The sequence below is a fragment of the Scleropages formosus genome, chromosome 25 (genome assembly GCF_900964775.1).
Source record: "Scleropages formosus chromosome 25, fSclFor1.1, whole genome shotgun sequence".
Taxonomy (NCBI): Eukaryota; Metazoa; Chordata; class Actinopteri; order Osteoglossiformes; family Osteoglossidae; genus Scleropages; species Scleropages formosus.
In genome coordinates this window covers 18,830,969-18,852,029 of record NC_041830.1, presented here as the reverse complement: position 1 = coordinate 18,852,029, position 21,061 = coordinate 18,830,969, and the positions used below count along the sequence as shown (strand labels likewise).

At 53.6% G+C, this 21,061-nt stretch overlaps 2 protein-coding genes across 3 annotated transcripts; one reads left to right on the top strand and one right to left on the bottom strand.

Annotated features, from left to right (window-relative positions):
- The first annotated feature begins 7,946 nt into the window (after positions 1-7,946).
- On the top strand, positions 7,947-17,382 carry LOC114909067 (fibroblast growth factor 12). Of its 2 annotated transcripts, XM_029249377.1 has the most exons (6): positions 7,947-8,695; positions 10,151-10,201; positions 10,795-10,905; positions 11,933-12,036; positions 15,587-15,785; positions 16,282-17,382. In XM_029249377.1, the coding sequence occupies exons 1-6, from the start codon at positions 8,500-8,502 to the stop codon at positions 16,395-16,397; spliced, it is 777 nt and encodes a 258-aa protein (XP_029105210.1). In that variant the 5' UTR covers positions 7,947-8,499; the 3' UTR covers positions 16,398-17,382. The 2 variants fall into 2 exon arrangements, with proteins under 2 accessions (XP_029105210.1, XP_029105211.1); XM_029249378.1 differs by lacking the exon at positions 10,151-10,201.
- Positions 17,383-18,163: 781 nt separating this feature from the next.
- LOC114909481 (somatostatin-2-like) lies at positions 18,164-18,672 on the bottom strand. Its single transcript, XM_029249001.1, has 2 exons — positions 18,544-18,672; positions 18,164-18,322 (listed from the first exon to the last, which is right to left on the bottom strand). The coding sequence occupies exons 1-2, from the start codon at positions 18,670-18,672 to the stop codon at positions 18,164-18,166; spliced, it is 288 nt and encodes a 95-aa protein (XP_029104834.1).
- Between the last annotated feature and the right edge of the window lie 2,389 nt (positions 18,673-21,061).

The window sequence follows — 21,061 nt, the reverse complement described above, 5'->3', positions numbered from 1 at the left end:
TTGGATCGATGCGGACTCACGCTTCTATTGCGTTTGTGCGCTCTTTACTGCCACCTATTGGGAAGAGGCAGTGTACACGTGCTCACGGCTCCCTTCCATATTCGTACAAAGAGCAGCCGTGGAGAGAAGGTGGATGGTTTTTTCCCTTGTAATAATCACCGATACATTTACACCAAGCATTATTAACAAACAGCAGCCTTTCAGTGTGTGTCGTTAGCAGTCGTGTGTGAGCTGAGGTGACATGACGTGAGGAGAGATGAACATTTCGCGAATATATGTCACATTATTTTTCTGCAGATGCAGCGCTGCCTGCATGGTCCTGCTCGTCCTGCTGGTCTGTGTCTTCTCTGGGTTCTGACTGTGGGCCTTCTCTGTGGCTTCTGGTTGGCAGGTGGTCGCTGGAGCGCAGGACTAGTTCGTGTCGGCGCACTGGTTTGGAGCACAGCGTACCGCTGCCCGTGTCCGGCTCAAGGCCTGAGACTCCCTCCTCACAGCCGCCCTTGAATTATTCATTATGCTGCTAATGGCAGAATGTGGACACGGGGGGTGGGGGGGGCGTTCTGCGCACTGATGTCACGCCCAGTCACTGTGCACAGGAAGTGAGGTCACTGGGCGGTGCTCCAGCCCCTTTTCTCCTCCGAGAGGTGTTGTACTCACCTGGTCTCACCTGTGTCCTTCAGTGCCACAGCGACCGGCATCTTCTTCCTCTTATTACACCTGTGTAAAATTAGTTGCCAGGTTCCTGTTGGCAGGGTACAATCAAGGTGAAAAGTGTGATTCAGGTGTGACTGGCACGCTTCTCTTCCGATCCCCAGCGGCCGTGTCGCCTCACGCTGCTCCTTCTGCTCTCTTAGATGCTTTGTGCTGGTCGGAGGCAGCTGCTTGTCTACAGGTGGGAGCTGCTGCCTTTGGGCCTAAAGACCACAGGTTCAAATGCCACCATTTAGCTGACACTTTGTACGAAGTGATGTACAGTGTTGAGGTACTTACACTTATTTACCTGCTCTAACAGCTGGGTACTTTTATTGGAGCACTTTAGGGTAAGTTTCTTGCTCAAGGCTACTACCGCTGGAGGTGAAGCTTGAACCTGCGATCTTTGGGACCAAGGGCAGTGGCAGCAGCAGTAGCCCCGACATGATGCTACCAGCTCCCCCCACAGCCCCTGCCCATACTTACCCTAAATTGCTCCAGTAAAGTTGCCCAGCTGTATCACTGGGGAAAGAGCTGGAAGTAGATTGACCGTGGAAGTTGCTTTGGAGAGACGTGTGAGACAGGGGCGATTCCAGGATTTTTTAAATGAGCCGGCGTGAGGGGGGGCACATTTCACACAACCCCACATTTCAGTGTTTACCACTTTACTGTAGCCTATTTGGGAAAAGTGATTGTGCCTTTAATCTTTAAAACAACGCAAAGAACCGATAAAGTAATATTTATTATTATTCATTTTTCTTTCTCTGTAATATCTGTTTTCTATGTATGTGGTGGTGCACCGCTGCCGAGTAACACGGGAAAGTCATAGCTAGTCACCAGTCTGCCAAAGTCACGTTACCTAAACTAACTAACTAGCTATGGAATATTGTAATGGGACTCTTGGGAACTTTTCAAGCTGTTTTACCCGCCAGGATCGTCTTTACGGGAGCAACGGAGGCGTGTCCCGGTGTGAGATACGTTCAGACATGTATTCATTAATAGATGTAAAGAAATGCACCAGCAGCAGAGTGAGAGGAAGTAGAATTTCCAATAGAAGGACGCTAGGTGGCGATACATATCCCAAAATACAGTAAGAAGAACCAATAAGGTCGTGGGCTCGTTTCTGCAAATAGCGGAATAAAGTTGGACACAAGAGAATACAATATTAGTGACGCTCTTACTCGCGCTTAACTGAGCGACGCAGTGTCACGTTCAGCGTTACAGTATCGCGCACATCAAATGAGATTTGTTTCTGTTTTTTTCCTATTTGTCACCGATGTTTTCTAACACTCACGAAGAGTGAAGCCATGGTGGGATGAAGCGATCGTGAAAACAGCAGCACACCTTGTGAATGTGGCGCAGAAATTCTGGTTCCGCTCTAAAAATGTGATCCCGTTTCTTTCCCGGGCTGTTTCTCTGATTCTAAGAAGACAGAACTGACGCGTTTCACATCATGAACAGACAGGTGTCACCAGCCAAAGAACTCGTACCACGGAGGACAGACAGTCTTGGACTAACAGACGGAGAAGAAGCCTGATCTGAAAGTCAGATGAAAAGTGAAAGTCATGTCTCACGACCAAACGAGTTGTCCAGAAGCCCAGGTCACAAAGCTGGATGCTGCCAGGGCCACATGAAAGAAGCGTTTGTCTTCCTTTGCGGCTACAGAAACAGATGCCAAGCTGAATCCGAAGCCAAACCTGAGCTGGAAACGACTGAAAAGCGGCGCAACGGGGCTGAGCGCGGGATTTCTGCTGCCGAGGACTCGGACGAACCTCCCGCCGGATCGGCCGCTGCCCTGGAGCGGAAAGATGAGCTCTGCTCGGGTAAAGTGGACGAGCCGGAAAACAAGACGACGATCAAGAAGATGTGGCCTTACGTGAGCATGGCGACGGGAATAAGCCACACGGACCGTTTCTGTAAAATCAGATGCCATCCTGGGTGCGTCTGCTTGCTCATTTTCCTCCGGCTGAGACAGAATTCGCCTGCGCATGGCCTGGCTGTCCAGCGGAGCCAAACGCCCCATCGGATTCCATTCTGGAAATGACCAGAAAAACCGAAGAAGATGAAGAAACACAGAATCTCCTGCCAGAGATTCTACCACGATTTGTCTGGTGATGTGCTATGGAGACGACGTGAATTCAGGGCAGGTTGTCCGAGGTTCCAGCAGCGGGTAACATGTGTTGCGCTTCTGCTTTTCCAGCCTGGCGAACATGTTTACATTTGGGCAAGATCTTCCGCTCCGGCCACCCACACTCCGCAAGTTCTTTTTTGGCAACTTTTGAACTGTGAACGTAAGTGTTCTCTCCAGTGTTTTTACTGGAATTGCTCTGCTTTCTAACTTACTGGGGCATTCTATGTTCACTCTTTTATTTTATTTTATTTTATTTTATTTTGTTTTCTTTTATTTTATTTACGGTGCCCTGTGGGTCAGCAATGCAGCTGGAGATGACAGGAATTAGCGGTGGGTGTGATGCCCCCGTCTGCGTGCCCAACAATCGCACCTGCGGGAGATTCAGGAGGACGGGTATAAAAGCAGCAACCTGGAGACACCTGATTGTGGAACCGCACCGTTAGGAAGACGCAACTTGCTCCACGACCTGCCTCCCTTGGTTGCTCTTCGTTCTCTCCTCCCCGTTCCTCTCCTCTCCTCTCCTCTCCTCTCCTCTCCGCTCCTGTCTCCTTCTTGCCTCTTCCCTCCGTGTCCCTGTTCCTTGTCTCGGATGATCCCCGGCTCTTCGACCTGCGACGTTGCTCAGCCGACCACAGCTTTGTGTTACTCTCCGAACAACGTTTGCAGATTGCCTGACCCTCGCTCGGCCCCGACCACACCTTCGTCTTTCCCTGACTGGACACAGCACTTGCGATTGAGTCTGTCAAACCGGTCTCCCAGCATGAGAGTGGGTTGGATGAGTCTCCGCATGGACCCATAAATCATGTGGCTCCTGACAGCATTGCTGGGGGTCGCGGTGTCCTTGCTTGGCTTTCTCTCCTTCTTTCTCTTCCGCTTTCTCTCTCTCTGGGTCACTTATTTCTGTTCAGGTCATTTTTGTTAACATGACCGACCGTTACTAGGGTTACTATTATTCTGCAGCAAAATTGTATGAGTTTTCCATAAACTTGCCATGTGTGCTCAACGGAGCTTTTGAAACCGAAATGGGACTCGGCTGAACAGTTTTCTCTTCTCCTTCTAGCTTTAACATGAGAGCTGCTGCTTTATTCAGTAGGAATATGCTTTTGGCTCAACAAACTCCGAAGGTAAAGGTTTTTCCTCGACAGGACATACGCTCCTCCAGCACACGTTCCGGCACATCTCAGAGGACACCTCAGTGGTGTTTTACGCACAAGGCTGCTCCCAGCGCTTACACACATTTGTTCTAGCCATTTGATCTGGTACCGACTCGCAGGGATGGTGTTCCCTCACTGGCTGCTCTCCTTCAGGTGTTTCACTGAGAGAAGTTAATGGTCTACGCGAGAAGAGTTAATGCTCGACCTGTAGGGTGACCCGAGTGAACCCTGGAAGATAAGGTCACCTTTCAGAATCTCCCTAGACTGTGCTGCACAGGCAGCCCTGGTAGACTGTGTAACCCTTTGCCTCTGGCTGGATTTTTGTACGTGTGTATTGCTCTTTTCTCGTTCTGCTGATTCTGTCTCCGTTTTGCTGTGATCCACTTCTGTTATATTGTAAAGCAAATAAACAATGGAATCAAAAAAGCACCTCAGGCCTCTTCCTGTTACTTGTGAAGCCTTTGTGTCCAGTTTCTGACATCTCGTACAGTTGTCCTGCCAGAGACACCAAATAATCCCATTATCTTCTCGTGTGGACATGTAATATTTGCTTAGCATAATAATTACCTCGGAAAAGGCTACCACGGTCAATGGCTACACTGCTAAAGGCGCATACTGCCGTACATAGCTTTCCCTGTTCAGCTTGACGTAGTTCGTAGATCCTGGGGGCCATGTGACCTGCAGCGATGTGCTCCTGCTCTCGCCACCCTTGGGAAACTAGTTACACAGAATAATGGCCCAAATCACGTGCTCCCATAGAAACTAAAATTAAAATAATGATAAGAGTACCTTACCTACGCTGGGGTGACCGGGGCTGAACCAATGGAGCCAGGCTGGGTCACTGGAGGACTTGCCACAGCACAAAAAGACCACATGGTGCTGTCTTGTGGCCAAGTGTGGGGGTCTGGTGCAATGCCTGATGGGTAAGAGACACGGACCAATGCAGTTTAGAGCTCAGCACTTATAGGAAAGGAGCTGAAGCTCATGCAGAAGGTCACATGTACAGACTTCTTGGTCTGTGTGAGAGGCCTCAGGTGAGGGGGCAGGGACACTCACTGGTGTACAGCTGGTGCTGCACCGTGCTGCGCTGTTGGAGTTTGTCCCGGTGGATGAGACAATGACACTGATGTGAGTGTGGCTGTGACTGCACATCACAGAGCTGCTGATACACACCAGCAGGAGAAGAAGCTGTCTGGTTCAGGAAGGAAGAAGGAGGCCTGTAGTGTGTGACGTGCGCTGAGGACTCCAGATTTGGCAGAATGACTCTGCCGGACTGAAAGTTCCACCGTGGCAGCAGCTGCAGAAGTACAGACCTTGAATGTGAGAAGTTTCAAGAGGTCAAGAAAAGTGACTTTGAGACTTTCTCGAAACGGCTCCGGCAAAAGCCCATAGAGACACTGGAGGGAAAGAAGAATGTTGACCAAGCTGTTCTTGCCATTGCCCTGAACTCAGCTGGGAACAGCGCTGCAAAGTGCAGGGAGCACTTTGAGGAACCCCTAGTAACCTCACTACTCTTCCAAGAGGCAGAGCCATGGGGTTCTGAAGGATCCTGAAGTTTAATCTCCTTGGTCAATTGAAACATCTCTACAGTTGCAAGGCTTGCAAGGGTCTATGATATTTGTCCAAAAATACTGAAAGAGCTGGATGTTTTGGGGTTTCTTTGGTAAAATGCCTCTTCATGGTTGCGTAGAGGATTGGAACAGGACCTCCGGGCTTGCAGACAGGGGTCGTAGGTCCTGTCTTTAAAAGATGGACCAGAGGATGAACTTTAACTGTTGAGGGATCGTGCTGTTCGGGGTCCATGGCAAGGTGCTGGAATGAAGCTTACAGCCGAGTGTCAAGCCTCAGGTTCGTCTTTTTCTGCACTAAGTCAAATTTGTTCGGCATAGGTATTGGACTCTAAGGGTGTGTCTCGTCTTATCCTCTGTTTGTGGTGTTCATGGAGAGTATATCAAGGTGCAGTCAGGATTTGGAAAGTATCCAGGTACGTGACACCATGGTCTCATTGCTGCTGTTTGGAGTTGATATGGTCCTGTTAGCCTCATCAGAATGTGATCTTCATCATGCACTCAAGTGGCCTACAGCCAAGTATAATGCAGTCCGGATGAAGGTCGACACCTCCAAATCTGAGGCCCCACGTACCAGACAGGTTCTTCTCTCAGACTGGGGGGTTAGCGCATCTGCCGCAGTTGGAAGAGTTTAACTTCTTCAGGGTCACGTTAATGACAGGAATTGGGAGGTTGACCAACAGCTCGGTGCAGCAGCTGCAGTAATGCAAAGGCTGATCGGATCCGTGGCAGCAGCCAGAAACTGACGCCTCGGAAAAAGGCTGGTAATTTAGAGCTCGGTCTACACCCCCATCCTGAACTTTGCTCGTGAGCTTTTGCTAAAGAGCGAAAGACATGATGTGGGTCCAGGATGGGACTTATGCTCGGTGACAAGGAGAGTGATCAGGAGGCCCTCGGAGACACTGCTCCTCCACACTGAGAGGAGTTAGTTAAGGTATTTCAGGCATCCAGTTAAAATGTCCCCTGAGAACCCCGTGCAGGGGGTCTACAGGCACATCCCACTGGGAGGACACCCCAGGGCAGACCCAGGACATGCTGGAGAGGTTGTATCTCCAGACAGTCGTGCAAATACTTGGGGTCCTTCAGGAAGAGTTGGACGCTGTTGCTGTAGATAACCAGGTTTGAGAATGGGTGGGAGAGATGGATGGACGGACGGATGGATGCTATCTAAAGGTAGTCTATTGACCAAGTGTGAGGTGTGTCTCACAAGGGCAGGAGATGTGTTCCTCAACCTTTACGAGATGAATAAAATGTTTGTAAATATACTCTGAATGGAGAAACAGTTTATTTTCTGTTCTGTGGGACAAACTGTGTTCAGTATAAGGTTCTGTAATGTGTATGTACTGATTATTATTCTTGTGTGCAACACAATAAATGTAATAGTGTGTGTGTGTGTGTGTGTGAGACAGATGAAGTCCCTCCACCCCCCATGGAGGCCCTGCGCTCCACTGTGTTCCCTGCTGTGTTTTCAGTGCCCCAGCAGTTGGCTCTGACTCGTTGCGCAGTTACTGAGGATGGAGCACTGGGCCATCGCACTGCTTTTGGATCACAGGCAACAAGTCATGTTCTGCGAAAACAAAGTGTGATTGGTAATGGGTAGTGCTGAACATCAGCGGGTCGCACACATTCGCAGACGTCACGGTGCTGTGGCCCTCCTCATGAAGTGGAGAGGCTGTTGGTGTTGACTCTTGCTGTGCAATGAAAATAAATGTATATGCAATATGTTCCAGTAAATCACCGGCTGTTTTGCTTATGTCATAATTATACAGTAAGTTATTACTGTGATTATGAAATTGTCCAAACACTCACTCCTTTTACAAGTTTAATGGTCAATATTTGTACAGCAGTGTTGCTGCATCGAGTGGTTTCAGCTGGTGGGGGTGAGGGACTCTGTGGGGCCTCCGTGGGGGGTGGAGGGACTTCATTTGTCTCACTGGAGCTGTTGGCGTCTCTGAGCTCGGACACCCTAACCCCCCCCAGCTCCTCTCTCTCTCTATCTCTCACCCTAACCCCCCAGCTGCTCTTCCTCTCTCTCTCTCTCTCTCTCTCTCTCTCTCTCTCTCTCTCTCGCCCTCCTCTCATCCAAACCTCAATCACGTCTGATTGCGTAGCGGGGAGGAAAGGAGCTGCGTTCACCGCGCGCCTCCGAGGGGATTCCGGCTCTTCCGCCTTTTCCATGTACAGTGATAAGTGCGGTAGTTAAGGTGCGCTGGTTAAAGTGGGTTGGTTAAGGTGCGGTAGTTAAGGTGAGTTGGTTAAGGTGCGGTTAGGGAGCTGCGCGGCGGCGCAGATGCCCGTTCCGTTCGCGGCGCGTCTCCCCGCAGACGGTCACCTGGAAGCGGAGCCGCGGCTCTCCACCGCTCCGTCTCGCGCCATGTGATTAGCAGCATCGCGTGACGATCACCATGAAGAGGAGGATGAAGACCATTCCCATTCTGACGCTGATCCGATCCGGATGAGGGGCTCCGGAGGTCCTGTCGCTCTCTCGGGACGCCGGCCGGAGCCCCCGGTGTCTGATCCGCCGTCCGGGGGGGCGTCGCTCCGCCGCAGGAAGGAGGACTTGCGCGTGGCTGCCCCTGGAAACCAGAAGGACCAGAAGGACGTGGGTTCGAGTCCTCGCGGAGAGGACGGAGGTGCGCTCATGCCTGCGCGGAAACGCGGCATCCTGCAGACGGGCTGCGCAGTCTGACTGCGGCTTGCGGACCACAGGTTGGACACACCTGGACCGCCGAAGACCCCCGACCCCCCCGCACCCCCCTCCACCGGGGACCCGTGGCGGAGCAGCGTGCTTGTGAATTACGAACTGTTGATGACTGGTGAGTGATGACCGATGACCGGTTCGCCGGACCGTCATCCGTCCGTGCCGCTCTCCGTCCAGGGCACCATGAGGGTCCGATAGGCGTCTCCCACGCCGCCACCCTGTTTTACCGTGTTTCTGTGGAGCTGCTGCGCGGACATGGCCGCGATCGCGAGCTCCCTCATCCGCCAGAAGCGTCAGGCGCGCGAGTCCAACAGCGACCGGGTGTCCACGTCCAAGCGGCGGCCGAGTCCGAGCAAAGACCCGCGTTCGCTGTGCGAGAGACACTTCCTGGGCGTCTTCGGCAAGGTGCGCTTCTGCAGCGGCAAGAAGAGGCCCGTGAGGCGGCGACCAGGTCAGTGCGGTCGGTTCGGTGTGCGGTGTGCGCCCCCCTCCGCCATCAACCCGCTCCTTTCACCCCCGCCCCCCCTGCCCTTCAGCATACCCCCACAGTGCCCCCCCCCCGCCATTCGATATGCCCCCACAGTGCCCCCCCGCCAAAGATATACCCCCGCAGTGCCCCCCGCCGTTCAATATACCCCCGCAGTGCCCCCCGCCATTCAATATACCCCCGCAGTGCCCCCCGCCGTTCAATATACCCCCGCAGTGCCCCCCGCCATTCAATATACCCCCGCAGTGCCCCCCGCCGTTCAATATACCCCCGCAGTGCCCCCCGCCATTCAATATACCTCCGCAGTGCCCCCCGCCGTTCAATATACCCCCGCAGTGCCCACCGCCCTTCAGCATACCACCACAGTGGCCCCCGCCCTTCAGTATACCCCCACAGTGCCCCCCCGCCATTCAGTATACCCCCACAGTGCCCCCCGCCGTTCAATATACCCCCACAGTGCCCCCTGCCCTTCAGCATACTGCCACAGTGGCCCCCGCCCTTCAGTATACCCCCGCAGTGCCCCCCCGCCATTCAATATACCCCCGCAGTGCCCCCCCGCCGTTCAATATACCCCCGCAGTGCCCACCGCCCTTCAGCATACCACCACAGTGGCCCCCGCCCTTCAGTATACCCCCACAGTGCCCCCCCGCCATTCAGTATACCCCCACAGTGCCCCCCGCCGTTCAATATACCCCCACAGTGCCCCCTGCCCTTCAGCATACTGCCACAGTGGCCCCCGCCCTTCAGTATACCCCCGCAGTGCCCCCCCGCCATTCAATATACCCCCGCAGTGCCCCCCCGCCATTCAATATACCCCCGCAGTGCCCCCTCGCCATTCAATATACCCCCACAGTACCCCCCGCCATTCAGTATACCCCCACAGTGCCCCCCTGCCATTCAATATACCTCCACAGTACCCCCCTTCTTTTCAGTATACCCCTTCAGTGCCCCTCCATGATCTACACCTTCAATACAGCCCAGACTCTAGGATCACCCCTCTCACCCCATACTGGGCGGCACTGTGTAGCTGTGGGACAAGAGAAGCCCACCTGTTCCACACTTTGTTGGGTTTCCTGCAGCACCGGTGGACAGGAGGTGTGCAACATGATGCTCTGTGTGTGTGTGTGTGTGCGTGCGTGCGTGCGTGCGTGCGTGCGTGCGCACACCACCATGTTGATGTTACACTGCTGTTGCAGTGCTAACACCGACTGCAGCATCACTCCTCTCGCTGGACAGAAGCGAGCGGGTGTCACGCGTGTTCTCTCCGTAGCGGAGCTGCTCCCCTGCAATGCACCACGGGTCCCCGAGAGCTCGTGTCCGTGGGCGGAGGGCCCTCCTGTGGGGCCGCTAGTCGCCGCGTCGGGGGCCCCCGCTGCCCCACACGGTCTGACCGCTCTTGTCTCTCCTTTTCCTTGTAAGATGTGCCGTCCAACTGCCAGGTGCAGGTGTCCCGTAGGGGCGTCAGGCTAGGTCAGTAGCTCGGCCTCCGCCTCCGTGATGTGTGGTCCGCCCGCCCATCCCGTGCACGCCTCCATCGCGGGGGTCAGCGGCCTCTCGTCCGGAGCGCCCTCGAACCCTGGCTCCTTTCCTTGTCTCTCTTTGTCTACCTGTCCGTGGGCCTGTCTGTCCACGTGTGTGCGTGGCCGCTTGGTGGGAATGGACCTGAACGTGCCGCTCGTGTCGCCTGTGTGTCGTCTGTCCTACTGTACGTGCTGAATGTGGCCACGCCCATTCCATCGCCATAATGCCATGTGCCGACGTACCTGTTCCGTCGTACCTGGTCCTGTGCTGCGCTCGCACACCTGCATGGACACACACGTGACATGGTCGAGGAGGCTGAGTGGCCCGCGCTCACACTTACACACTTTCTAAGAGAGCGTGGCACCAGTGACCCACGCTAGGCCCCCCCACCCTCCTTGTCCCTGGGACCCGCACAGAGGCACTGCACACACAGAAATCTGAACACATCTGGGACGCAGGCCTCAGAGGGGTGCCGCGCGCATGTGGGGAAGGGCAGAAGTCAAGGGGGCGGGGTCTAACGCGGCACCTCTCCTGTGTTCCAGAACCACAGCTGAAAGGCATCGTGACTCGACTGTTCAGCCAACAGGGCTTCTACCTGCAGATGCAGCCAGACGGGACCATCGACGGGACCAAGGACGAGAACAGCGACTACAGTAAGTGTGTGCAGTACTGTGTGTTTCCAGTGCTGTTTGTGTGCAGCGCTCCTCTCTGTCTCTTTCCCTTTGAGTAACATCAGATCAAAGAGCTTCAGCTGTAATCAATTAAAACTTGATTTAAACGTGTCATCTGTAAATGCGCAGCGATCGCGTTGCCGCTGAAATTGCCGTACAGCTGTGTTGTCAGCTGAGGACGCAGTTTCGATGTGCGATACCCTTGAGGAAACGGTCGAGGGACGCCCTCGGTCCCGGTCGGCCGCGCCGCTGCCCGTCAGGAAGCCGTTCTGTAGAGCAGTGTAAGGTAGAGCGTGGTAAATGGCGCCTTCCATCAATATGACAGCCTCCATAGCTCCAGGGGCCTCGAGGGGACACTGTCTCACTGGAGGGTTCAGAGACAATCTGGTCCACACGCTCTCCGCTGGGACGAACACCACTGTAGTGGAATGTTCCGGAAGGCCGCTGGCTGCCTCCGGGGACTTGCTGCTCCCACCCAGCGCTTCAGGGCTTCCTCGTCGCCTCTGCGTTCTGGCTTCCTGGGGACATACACACACGGCCCACCTCCTCCGCCACAGGGAGTCACACGGCTGTCAGGTGAGCCCAGCCCTGCGACTCGACCCGAACCGCACGGGGTCTCGTGAACCTGCTGTTTCCTGGAAGGTTCTGGAAGATGCGCTGCTGGAGAGCTATCTGTGGAATTCCTCGGCTTCCTGTCCTGCAGCGGGAGCCTGGAAGGAGCTGAGGGTTTGGACTGGGGACCAGTTGCTTTTTGGGGCGTGTCCTAACCCCCACCCGTCTCCTATCTGAGCATATCCCACACATGTGGGTTCAGAGCCACGTCTTGCTGGTCCCACCGACCTCCCGCAACACACACACACTCAGAGATCTATGCCAGGTTGTCCTTCACATCTTGTCCGACAGCTGAAACATTGGACAGATGGCTCAGGAGAAACACTGTGTGTGTGTGTGTGTGTGTGTGTGTGTGTGTGTGTGTGTGTGTGTGATGAGTTGCTCTCTGTGTCCCCAGCCCTGTTCAACCTGATCCCAGTGGGTCTGCGTGTCGTTGCCATCCAGGGGGTGAAGGCCAACTTCTACATCGCCATGAACGGAGAGGGATTCCTTTACAGCTCGGTGAGGCCCTGTTGCTTTGTGTGTGTGTGTGTGTGTGTGTGTGTGTGTGTGCGCGTGTGTGAGGAAGCATGTATTTTTTTGTACAGGCCACTCTGAGAAGTGTGTGTGCTGACCAGCCCTGAGCAGGCCTCGTACCGGTGCAAGCTGGTGGCGATGATAGGGCAGTGTGTTGCTGCTGGACTCGCTCAGCACCTCTCCTGTGGCAGGAGACGGCACTTATTAGCATATCTGTCCAGTGCGGTGCAGTGCGCTGTGGGGGGGCCTGAAGCACACTTCCTGATGTACCCCCTGACAGTGATATATGGGGCCGTTTGGGCACGTGCCCCCCCCGCCAGCATCTCGGTGGTGAGGCCTCCTAGTAGCAGACGCCTCACTCACGGGACAGTGTGAAATGAAACTGTTATTTATTAACAATTATTTCTTATTATTCATAAGCACTGCTTACGTGGCACCGTAGCGTGACTCACACTGAGATACTTACTCAGATTTACCCACTCGTGCAGCAGGGCTACGTTTTACTGTATCCCTGCAAGGTAAGTACCTTGATCGCGAGCACTACAACAGGAGGAGGTGGGATTCGAACCCGGGTCCCCTGAGAGGCCAGTGCGCCACCTGCTGTAATCACTGTGGAAACTCAAGCCTCACCCTGTTGCACTGCAGGAGAGCCTCAGTTTGCTGTGTAAAGGGGCGTGTCCTGGGGGTTGGGGTCCGTAGCTTTACTCTGCTCTACGTGTGATTTTGTACCTTTTTCGGGAGGGAGAGACGCCTCAGTGCACAGAGCCCAGGTACAGGGGCTGCGTTGAATGGGCCACGCGCACACACACGCACGCACGCACACATGTGGCAGAGGCCTGTTGAGCACGCCGACCGATGGCCCCCCGCGAGCTCCTGGCTGAAGGCGTCTCGTCACACTGCGGCAACTTTGGCCGCATGTCTGTGACAGGGATCCTTCCAGCCTCTATTCGTGGCCTCCCGGGGCTCTCGGGCTCCCATGATGCACCGAGCGGCTCGTCGACAGTTGATTTACCGCTATTCGCTTTGGCACAGCAGGACCCCTGGCGCTGGTCCCCCGCTCGCCACGCGCCTCTCGCTCGGCCTCGGTCCAGAACGTTCTCCGCGTGCTCCGCAGCTCCAGCCACGTGGCTTCAGAAGGAGGCAGCGCCGCGACACGCTAATGACACGCGTAACGGAGCGCGCGAACACGTGGATGTGCAGCTCTTTTGCTTGCTTGTCCCCTTCTGTGCTGGGGGCGGGGAGGGTGGGGGTGTGTATGGGCTGGGGGGATGGGGAGGTGCGTATAGCGGGGGCTCCCGCTTCTCGCTCTCCTCCTCCATTATTCATCAGCCTCTTTCTTCTGACCTACTTTGGCGTTGAGCTGTGAGCAGCAGTGCAGTTCCTCACACTGCAGCATCGACACAACGACCAGCTTCAAATGCCCGCTTCCAAAGGTCCAGCTTCACACATCAGCTTTCATCTTCTAACGATCTGTTCCCTATGGATCACCCTCTGCTCTTCTTTCCACTTTCCCTACACACACACACATTCTCTGTTTGTGTGTATGTGTGTGTGTGTCTGATGCAGTGGGGGGACAGTCCCTCGCATGCAACAGGATGCTCGATATGTTGAATACATTATTAAAATGCACACATCTCTCAAGTAAAGATGAAGTAAAGTGCAGTAAACGTGGTGAGGTGTGTCTGCACTGCCATGCTTCCGTGAGCACTGAGGATTCTGGGTAGTGAGCTGTGGACTGTGAGGCTGCCCTCCGATAGGTTACTGCAGCTGACCACTTGTTCAGATGTGCAAAGCCCCCTATGCCAATCGAGGGCGCGGGGAACCTGTCTGTCTCTGCAGCCCCCCTCCAAAAGCCCCACCCCACCCTTGGTGGTGCGACACGTTAACCGTCCAGATGTTCATACTGCTGCAGCTACAGGAAGAGATGGAGCATAGGACCTGTGTGTTTCAGTGAGGAAACTGCGTCAAAGTGACCGTGTCGTGCGGTCAGGAGTTTGTCCAGGAGCAGGTGGTCGGAGCCAAGTCAGATGACACCGCGTTAGCACACTGCTGGCTCCAGAACACACACACCTCACGGTGTCCTTCTCAAACCCCCAAAGTGACTGCGGTCACTGTCTAGACAGCAGTGCCACTCAGTGAGCTGACCGGCACTCTGGTGTGATGAGTCCTCTGAATAACAATTGACGCACACACACACACACACACACACACACGCACACACACACACACCCAGACTCTCACACACACAAGCAAGGCAAGACATACAGGCAAGATCTGTAACAGCAGTGATCCTGCAGTGAGTCAATAACTGAAAACTTGTGCTGTCACTGGGCAGGAAGCGCTGTGCTGCACCACTAGGGGGCAGCACTCTCCACGCTGCTGGCAGGTGGGGTGTGTTTTGTACTCTTTCCCACAGTCCCACGGGTGATTTATGGTGCTGTTTGCTCTAATTAGAAGGGCTTTTGCTGAAAGAGCTCTGAGAAGCAGGCTGCTGTCAGTGCGCCTCATTACATCGCGTTATTTATTTGCGTGGGCGACACTTTGGCGCAATGCACTTGTACCGATATACACAGCTGCATGTTTACTGAAGTACTTTTATTCAGCCTGTGGTGGAGCCTCTTACTCACCCTCCTAAAAGCTTTATGATGCTCTGAGTTTAGATAATTAATTTTAAATTAGCTCCTTTTCCTGCCTTTGAAAGAAGAATGAAGGTGCAATTTAGCGCAGAGATTGTTGTGCTCCGTCCTTTGCGTGCTTCTCCTGCTGGGTGCTTGTCCGCGGTGCCTGCGCCTCGCTCCGTCCCACGCCAGAGTCATGCCAGATGGATGCGAGGATCGCCACCCAGACCGGGCAGAGACGCCCCCTCTTTGCTACGAACAGACGAGCCACCAGTGTCCTGAGAGTCTAGCTATTTTTTACTGCATTTTCAACGCTCTTCTTTCAGAGGTGCAACAAATGCAACCTGTGTTTACACTGCAGGCCCATAGATGGCAGTAAAGAGCAAAGAGCAAAGAGCAAAGAATGGCTTCACTCGTCTCCCTACCACGGTGTTCCGTTCCTCAGGGTCAGTGATGAAGGACGAGATGAGGGACGACGCACCTGTGTGTGGGATCGATAGGCCGACAATTGGCACCGAACCGAAGTTGATGGAGATGATTATACTACGATCATTTCATCAAGAGTTTGTTTTGTTGTAGCCAACGTTGTTAATGATAATACTGGAGTGAAGAGTCTTACGAAGTATTTTGTACCACAACTATATGTGAGATTACTGACCGGGACTGAATGGCGACAGTGACTTCGGATTTATGAACAAACTGAGTTCCAGACGTCTGGCGCCAATTTCGTGGGTAAGCTCGGGAGTCAGTGGCGTGATGTCATAGTGTGTGTGTGTGTGTGTGTGTGTGGGTGTACCAGATGTACGAAACGTTTGTGCCAGGTGTGTGTGGTATATGTGGTACAGCAGCCATGATTTTTCTTTGCCTTATTGTTACTGTGGAGAAGGGTGTGTCCACACTGCTCTATGTTCCTCCAGGAAATGTTCACTCCAGAGTGTAAGTTCAAGGAGTCCGTCTTTGAGAACTACTACGTGATCTACTCATCGACTGTGTACCGGCAGCAGGAGTCGGGCCGCGCCTGGTTCCTCGGCCTCACCAAGGAGGGCCAGGCCATGAAGGGCAACCGCGTGAAGAAGACCAAACCCTCCTCCCATTTCGTACCCAGACCCATCGAAGGCAAGGCCTCTTCATCGCACTGCTTGCACCTGAGGCCGACACGCGCCTCCGCATGCTGTCCCTGAGTTGCTTAACCCCTGCAGGCTTACGCTGCAAACCAAACATGTGAAGTGTTAGGGATGACGGGTAATATAGTGGTTAGAGCTACTGTGTTCAGAGCCGAAGGTTGCAGGTTTGATTCCCACCTCTGGCTGTAGCACCCTTGAGCACGGTACTTACCCTGAATTGCTCCAGTAAAATTACTCAGCTGTATAAATGGGCAAATAACAGTAAGCTTGTGGTAATTGTAACCTTAACTATATAAGCTGCTTTGGAGAAACGTGTCAGGTAAATGAAAATGTAGTGAATTTACTGCTCAGACAGGGAGAATGAAAAAGAGCCATTTGTGAGGCTGTGACACCTTTGATGCCTAGTTTACTCATAGCCGGCGAAGGGGGAGGTGGGAGCCGAGTGGGAGTGATGAGCTCATGGCGTTGTGTGCGTGCTCTCCCCACAGTGTGTATGTACAGGGAGCCCTCACTGCACGACATTGAAGAGAAGCAGCGCTCCAGGAAGAGTTCTGGGACCCCCACCATGAACGGGGGCAAAGCCCTGAACCAGAACTCCACATAGCAGGGCTGGCCCTGGCCTGAGCTCTGCCCCCGGGCTCCGCCCTTCCCCACACGTCGTCCCGCACCGAGGAACATGCAAAGAAAACAGAAACGGAAGTGAGATACTTCAGACAGAAAGGGAAAGCGTTTCAATCCAGGACATGAAGTTACATCATATCACGCAAAAGCCTGTGATGCTGGGGAGTTTACCCTGCCTTTCAGTATTTACCGCATTCCTCCACGTCATGCCACACCAGGAATGCACGCTTTGCTCCATGTTACCCGCCCACCTGTTCCTTCATGACTTTACGAGTGCTTGGCCTTTTCTCATGCTTGTCCGTGTTGCTTTTTTTCCGAAAAGGGTTGAATTCTCGACTCCGCCCCTTTCCGCATTCGTCCTTGGACCTTTGGTCTGCGGATGATCTCCTGGAGCTTCTGTGTCATGCTCCGCACGCCTTGGGGGAAGTGGGGGTCAGTGTCTTTGCAGAACTCAGTGGTCCTGCAGGAGGCCACTTTCTGGGGGTGGGTGAGGGGCGCTCTCCAGCATCCGGGAGGTGCTGCGTAGCGACGCGTCCCCTCGTCTCGCTGCTTCTGCTCATCAGCCTCCACGTCTTCCGTCCAATGCCAGCGGTGCCCGACGTCGCGCTCAGGGACACTGCAGTTGCCTGGAGCCTGGGGCAGTGAGGGGCCGCGCCGTGCAGCACGTCTCCAGCGTCCAGGGCCCGAGGATGTCAAAGTGTTGAAATGTGTCGTTGTGGGCCACGCCCCCTCGGGCCACGCCCTATCGGGATTTGCCCGTTAGGACACACCCCTCCGGACACGCCCCTGAGGCTCACGTCTTCCGCTCGAACTGGGGATGTGGGACCTGAGGCCCGACAGAGGGAGGGTGGGATTGTGCTCCTGGTCGACTCGGACTCCTCTACGCGTTTGCTGAATGTTTGCACTTGATAACACTGTGTGTGTTTTGGCATTATGGACCCGAAATATACATAAAAGAAGCATCAGAATGAGACCAACACAATTTAAAATAAAAGTATGAAATCATAACCAAGTGTGTAGTCTGTGTGATGGCTTTTATAATCTCTCACATACACGCAGAGTTTCAACTGTGTGATAACAGTTGCTCTGCCCTTCACTTTGCTCACTGTGTGTGTGTTTGTGTGTGTGTGCCTGGCAATCAGACAACCGGTGTTATAGACAACTGATGTGATAATGGGGCCAGTTGTACGCCCTGCATATGAAATATTAATATAAACATTAATTAAATGTGATAAACTTTCCTGTTTAGGGTGTGAACATGTAAGAAGAAGTGAGGGGGCAAGGCCTTAGTGCCTAACCAATATGATAATGATCTTGTTCACTGCTCTTCCTCATCAGTGAGGAGGTTGTTAAATGATGTGAGGGTGAGGAGGGATGGGGCTGGGCCTGGGGGTCGGGGGCGCTGGTTATGGTGCACTTGCACAACCTTGTGGGAGACAGCATTCCCAGTCCATACTCCTGGATGTCTGCACGTCCACACGTCCACTCCTGGACTTGCAAAGCACCGGCAGGGCGCCAAATGTCACACCCTTATGTACTCATTTGCCCCGGGACAGGGACAGCGCAGGAGCACAGCGAGCGCGAGTGTGTGCTGCGTACGAGGGGGATGAGAACCAATAACCTTGTGGCCTGAACTCAAACCTCTGCATTTACTGTGTTGCAGAAATTGGCAGCGTTTGCGAGGCTCTGAACACACACAGTGGACACAGGTGAAGAACACTCGCTTTATTGGGAGGGCGGAGCAGGGGCTCAACACGCCGTCGGCCCTTTCCAGTACACGTGTCGACAGCCAGCCTTGCGTGTCGGCTGGGCGGGGCTGAGGTCCGCCGAGCGCTGCAGCTCCATGTGCTCAGTGGCGCCACCCTGTGGCTGTGACAGGAGCTTCTCTATGGTCTGCCAGGTCCAGCCCTGTGAGATGGAGTATGTGTCAGTGCTGATGCATGCCCGTGCGCGCACACACACACACACACACACACACACACACACACATACACACACTTACAGGGACATGTGCTCTACCTGTGTGGATCTTGTGATGTGTCTTACCCGTGTGTTACTATGGGGACACGTCCTGCCTGTGTCACCATGGCGATATGGTGTACTGGGGTTGCTGTGGTGATGAGTCCTACCTGAGAGGGCAGATCAGCAGCCTGGACACTCTGGAGGAGGTGTTGGTCGCGCAGGTCCGGTGTCGAGGCGGAACTGGGCCAGCACAACACTGGAAGCAGAAGCAGCAGCAGAAGAGGAAGGGACTTCATGGTGGACAGCAGAAAGAGACGGACGCAGTGAACCACGGTGGAACCCTGTCTTCACAGACGAAAGACTGTGGTGTTGCACCTCCTAGTCGCCGCCGAGCTCCTGGTTCGAGGATGAGGATCTGCGGCTCTTTATAAAGCCCTGACGACTGGGGGAAGATTGGGTCAGTCGTAGGTGGGCTCCTCCTCCACTCTATAGGACTGATGTCAGTTGGCGTCACCGATGCACCCAGTGCGCCATCGCTCTGTCATTCAGTCCCCCGGTGACCTCAGTGCAGTAAACCAATTAGGCTGTTTGAAAGCGCTCTGCTCATTGAAGGCACACACAACGGAAGAATGCATGGGCCCCGAACCCGTGTCTCTGGTGGAAAAAGCCGGACTACGCCGAAATTAGAGCTCCCAGCCTGTGAAGTTATTCCACTTTATGGTTCTTTATTCGCCCTCTAATGGAGTCAACCAAATAATAACACCTCTGTGATGTCATACCGGCAGTGAGGAGAAATGGAAATATCAACAGTGTTATGCACAGTGCGTGATGGGGTCATGACCTGCAGATCTGCTCCTGCCTCAGCACTGGTGGAGGGTTCAAACACACACTTCCATGCTGTTGTCTGCCTTTACATTTAGTATCAAAATAGCGTGTGTTTGTGCTATTGAAGGTATGGAATCATAAAAAGTGAAGAAATCAGAAAAGGAAATCAAAGAGTGTCAATATCATCACTGTCAGTAGTAGATGTGTCCAGAGCTGTCTGCTTGGAGGCCTGTGATTGTGGCGCCCTCGTATGGACAGGTAGTGTAACAAGTGGCTCACAGAGACGGTGCAGTGGCTTAGGATGTCCTGCAGGAGGCGATCTTCGGTGTCTGTAGCTCTGGCTCCATGCAGGAGGATGTTAGGGTGCTGTCTTTACACTGGAGACAGGGTTGGACTTCCACTGGACCCTGGGCCTCAAGTAGGAGGAAGCACCTGAAGATGTGGGAGGCCCTACGGAGATCAGCCAATAGCTGTAATAATTGATTAATAATTAATAATAAATATATTAATTTAGTAGGGGGGTGCAGTGGCGCAGTGGGTTGGACCGCAGTCCTGCTCTCCGGTGGGTCTGGGGTTCGAGTCCTGCTTGGGGTGCCTTGCGATGGACTGGCGTCCCGTCCTGGGTGTGTTCCCTCCCTCTCAGGCCTTACGCCCTGTGTTACCGGGTTGGCTCCGTGACCCCGTATGGGACGAGCGGTTCTGAAAATGTGTGTGTGTGTGTGTGTGTATATTAATTTATTTATCTAATTAATATAAATTAATAATAATTAGTAAGAAAGATACTTTATTGCCGTTGTATAGAATACAATGAAGTTTTGTGTGGCAACTCTTCAGAAACCAGCAGCAGAAAGAAAACAAAAAAAAGATGCATGTGGACCATCTGTGGGACTGTGATACATACACACACACACACACACACACACACCGCCTGAAACCGCTCATCCAAAGCGGGATCAGGGTGAACTGGAGTCTAACCCGACAACACGGGGCGCAAGACTGGAGGGGGAGGGGACACACCCCGGATGGGACGCCAGTCCATCGCAAGGCACCCCAAGCAGGACTCGAACCCCAGACCTGGCAGAGAGCTAGGACTGTGACACAGAGGCAGTCAAAATGTGGGACTGTTATGTTTAGCAGACACAATCCCCTCCTTTGGAGAGGCTGGAATCCTGTGTACCTGGAGAGCCAGGTGAAAGCACGTTTGCAGGACCTCAGTATGGACCTTAAACCACACTCACACACACAATATAAATACATGACACTTCATGACTGCTTTAAGGTTGAGCAATAACTCCTCCTCCCGGTCAGGATGGTTCATGTCTCGGTGTATCAGGTAACACTCAGTCCATGGCCACCTGTAACTATGCCAACATTAGGGACACGTTCTGCTGGCTGGACATTTGAGACTTGTCAGTCCTGGACATCTACGGTTACATCAGCTGCTGAGTAGTGTGTGAAGTGCTGTTACTGGCCTTTGCAAACATATTCAGGACAACACAATCCCATCATTCCCCACAGGCTGGAGCAGTGTGGACGGGATACTCCTTCCTCATGGCGATCGAGACAGCGCGTGAACAGGACACTCATGGCGATAGAGACATATGGATGGGATACTCATGGTGATAGAAACAGCTTGTGGACAGGATACTGCTGGTGATAGAGACAGTGTGTGGATGGGATACCCCAGGTGCTGCCGTTACATAGATGCAGACAGCAGGGGGCGCTATATTCAAACACAAGAGAATACCCACAGACTTGCTGTGTCAGTGTCTCGTACTCGTGTCATGCAGGTTTATTATTATGTAATACTGCATGTGCCGTATTTGATATGTGATATATAGAAATAGACTTAACTGAATT

What these genes read in the sequence shown, in the direction of transcription:
- LOC114909067 (XM_029249377.1), top strand. Translation starts at nt 8,500, where the DNA reads ATGGCCGCGATCGCGAGCTCCCTCATCCGCCAGAAGCGTCAGGCGCGC. An exon ending in GGACGAGAACAGCGACTACA is followed by an intron (nt 10,906 to 11,932) that starts GTAAGTGTGTGC and finishes CTGTGTCCCCAG; the next exon opens with CCCTGTTCAACCTGATCCCA. An exon ending in AGGGATTCCTTTACAGCTCG is followed by an intron (nt 12,037 to 15,586) that starts GTGAGGCCCTGT and finishes ATGTTCCTCCAG; the next exon opens with GAAATGTTCACTCCAGAGTG.
- LOC114909481 (XM_029249001.1), bottom strand. Translation starts at nt 18,672, where the DNA reads ATGAAGTCCCTTCCTCTTCTGCTGCTGCTTCTGCTTCCAGTGTTGTGC. An exon ending in CTGCTGATCTGCCCTCTCAG is followed by an intron (nt 18,323 to 18,543) that starts GTAGGACTCATC and finishes TCCATCTCACAG; the next exon opens with GGCTGGACCTGGCAGACCAT.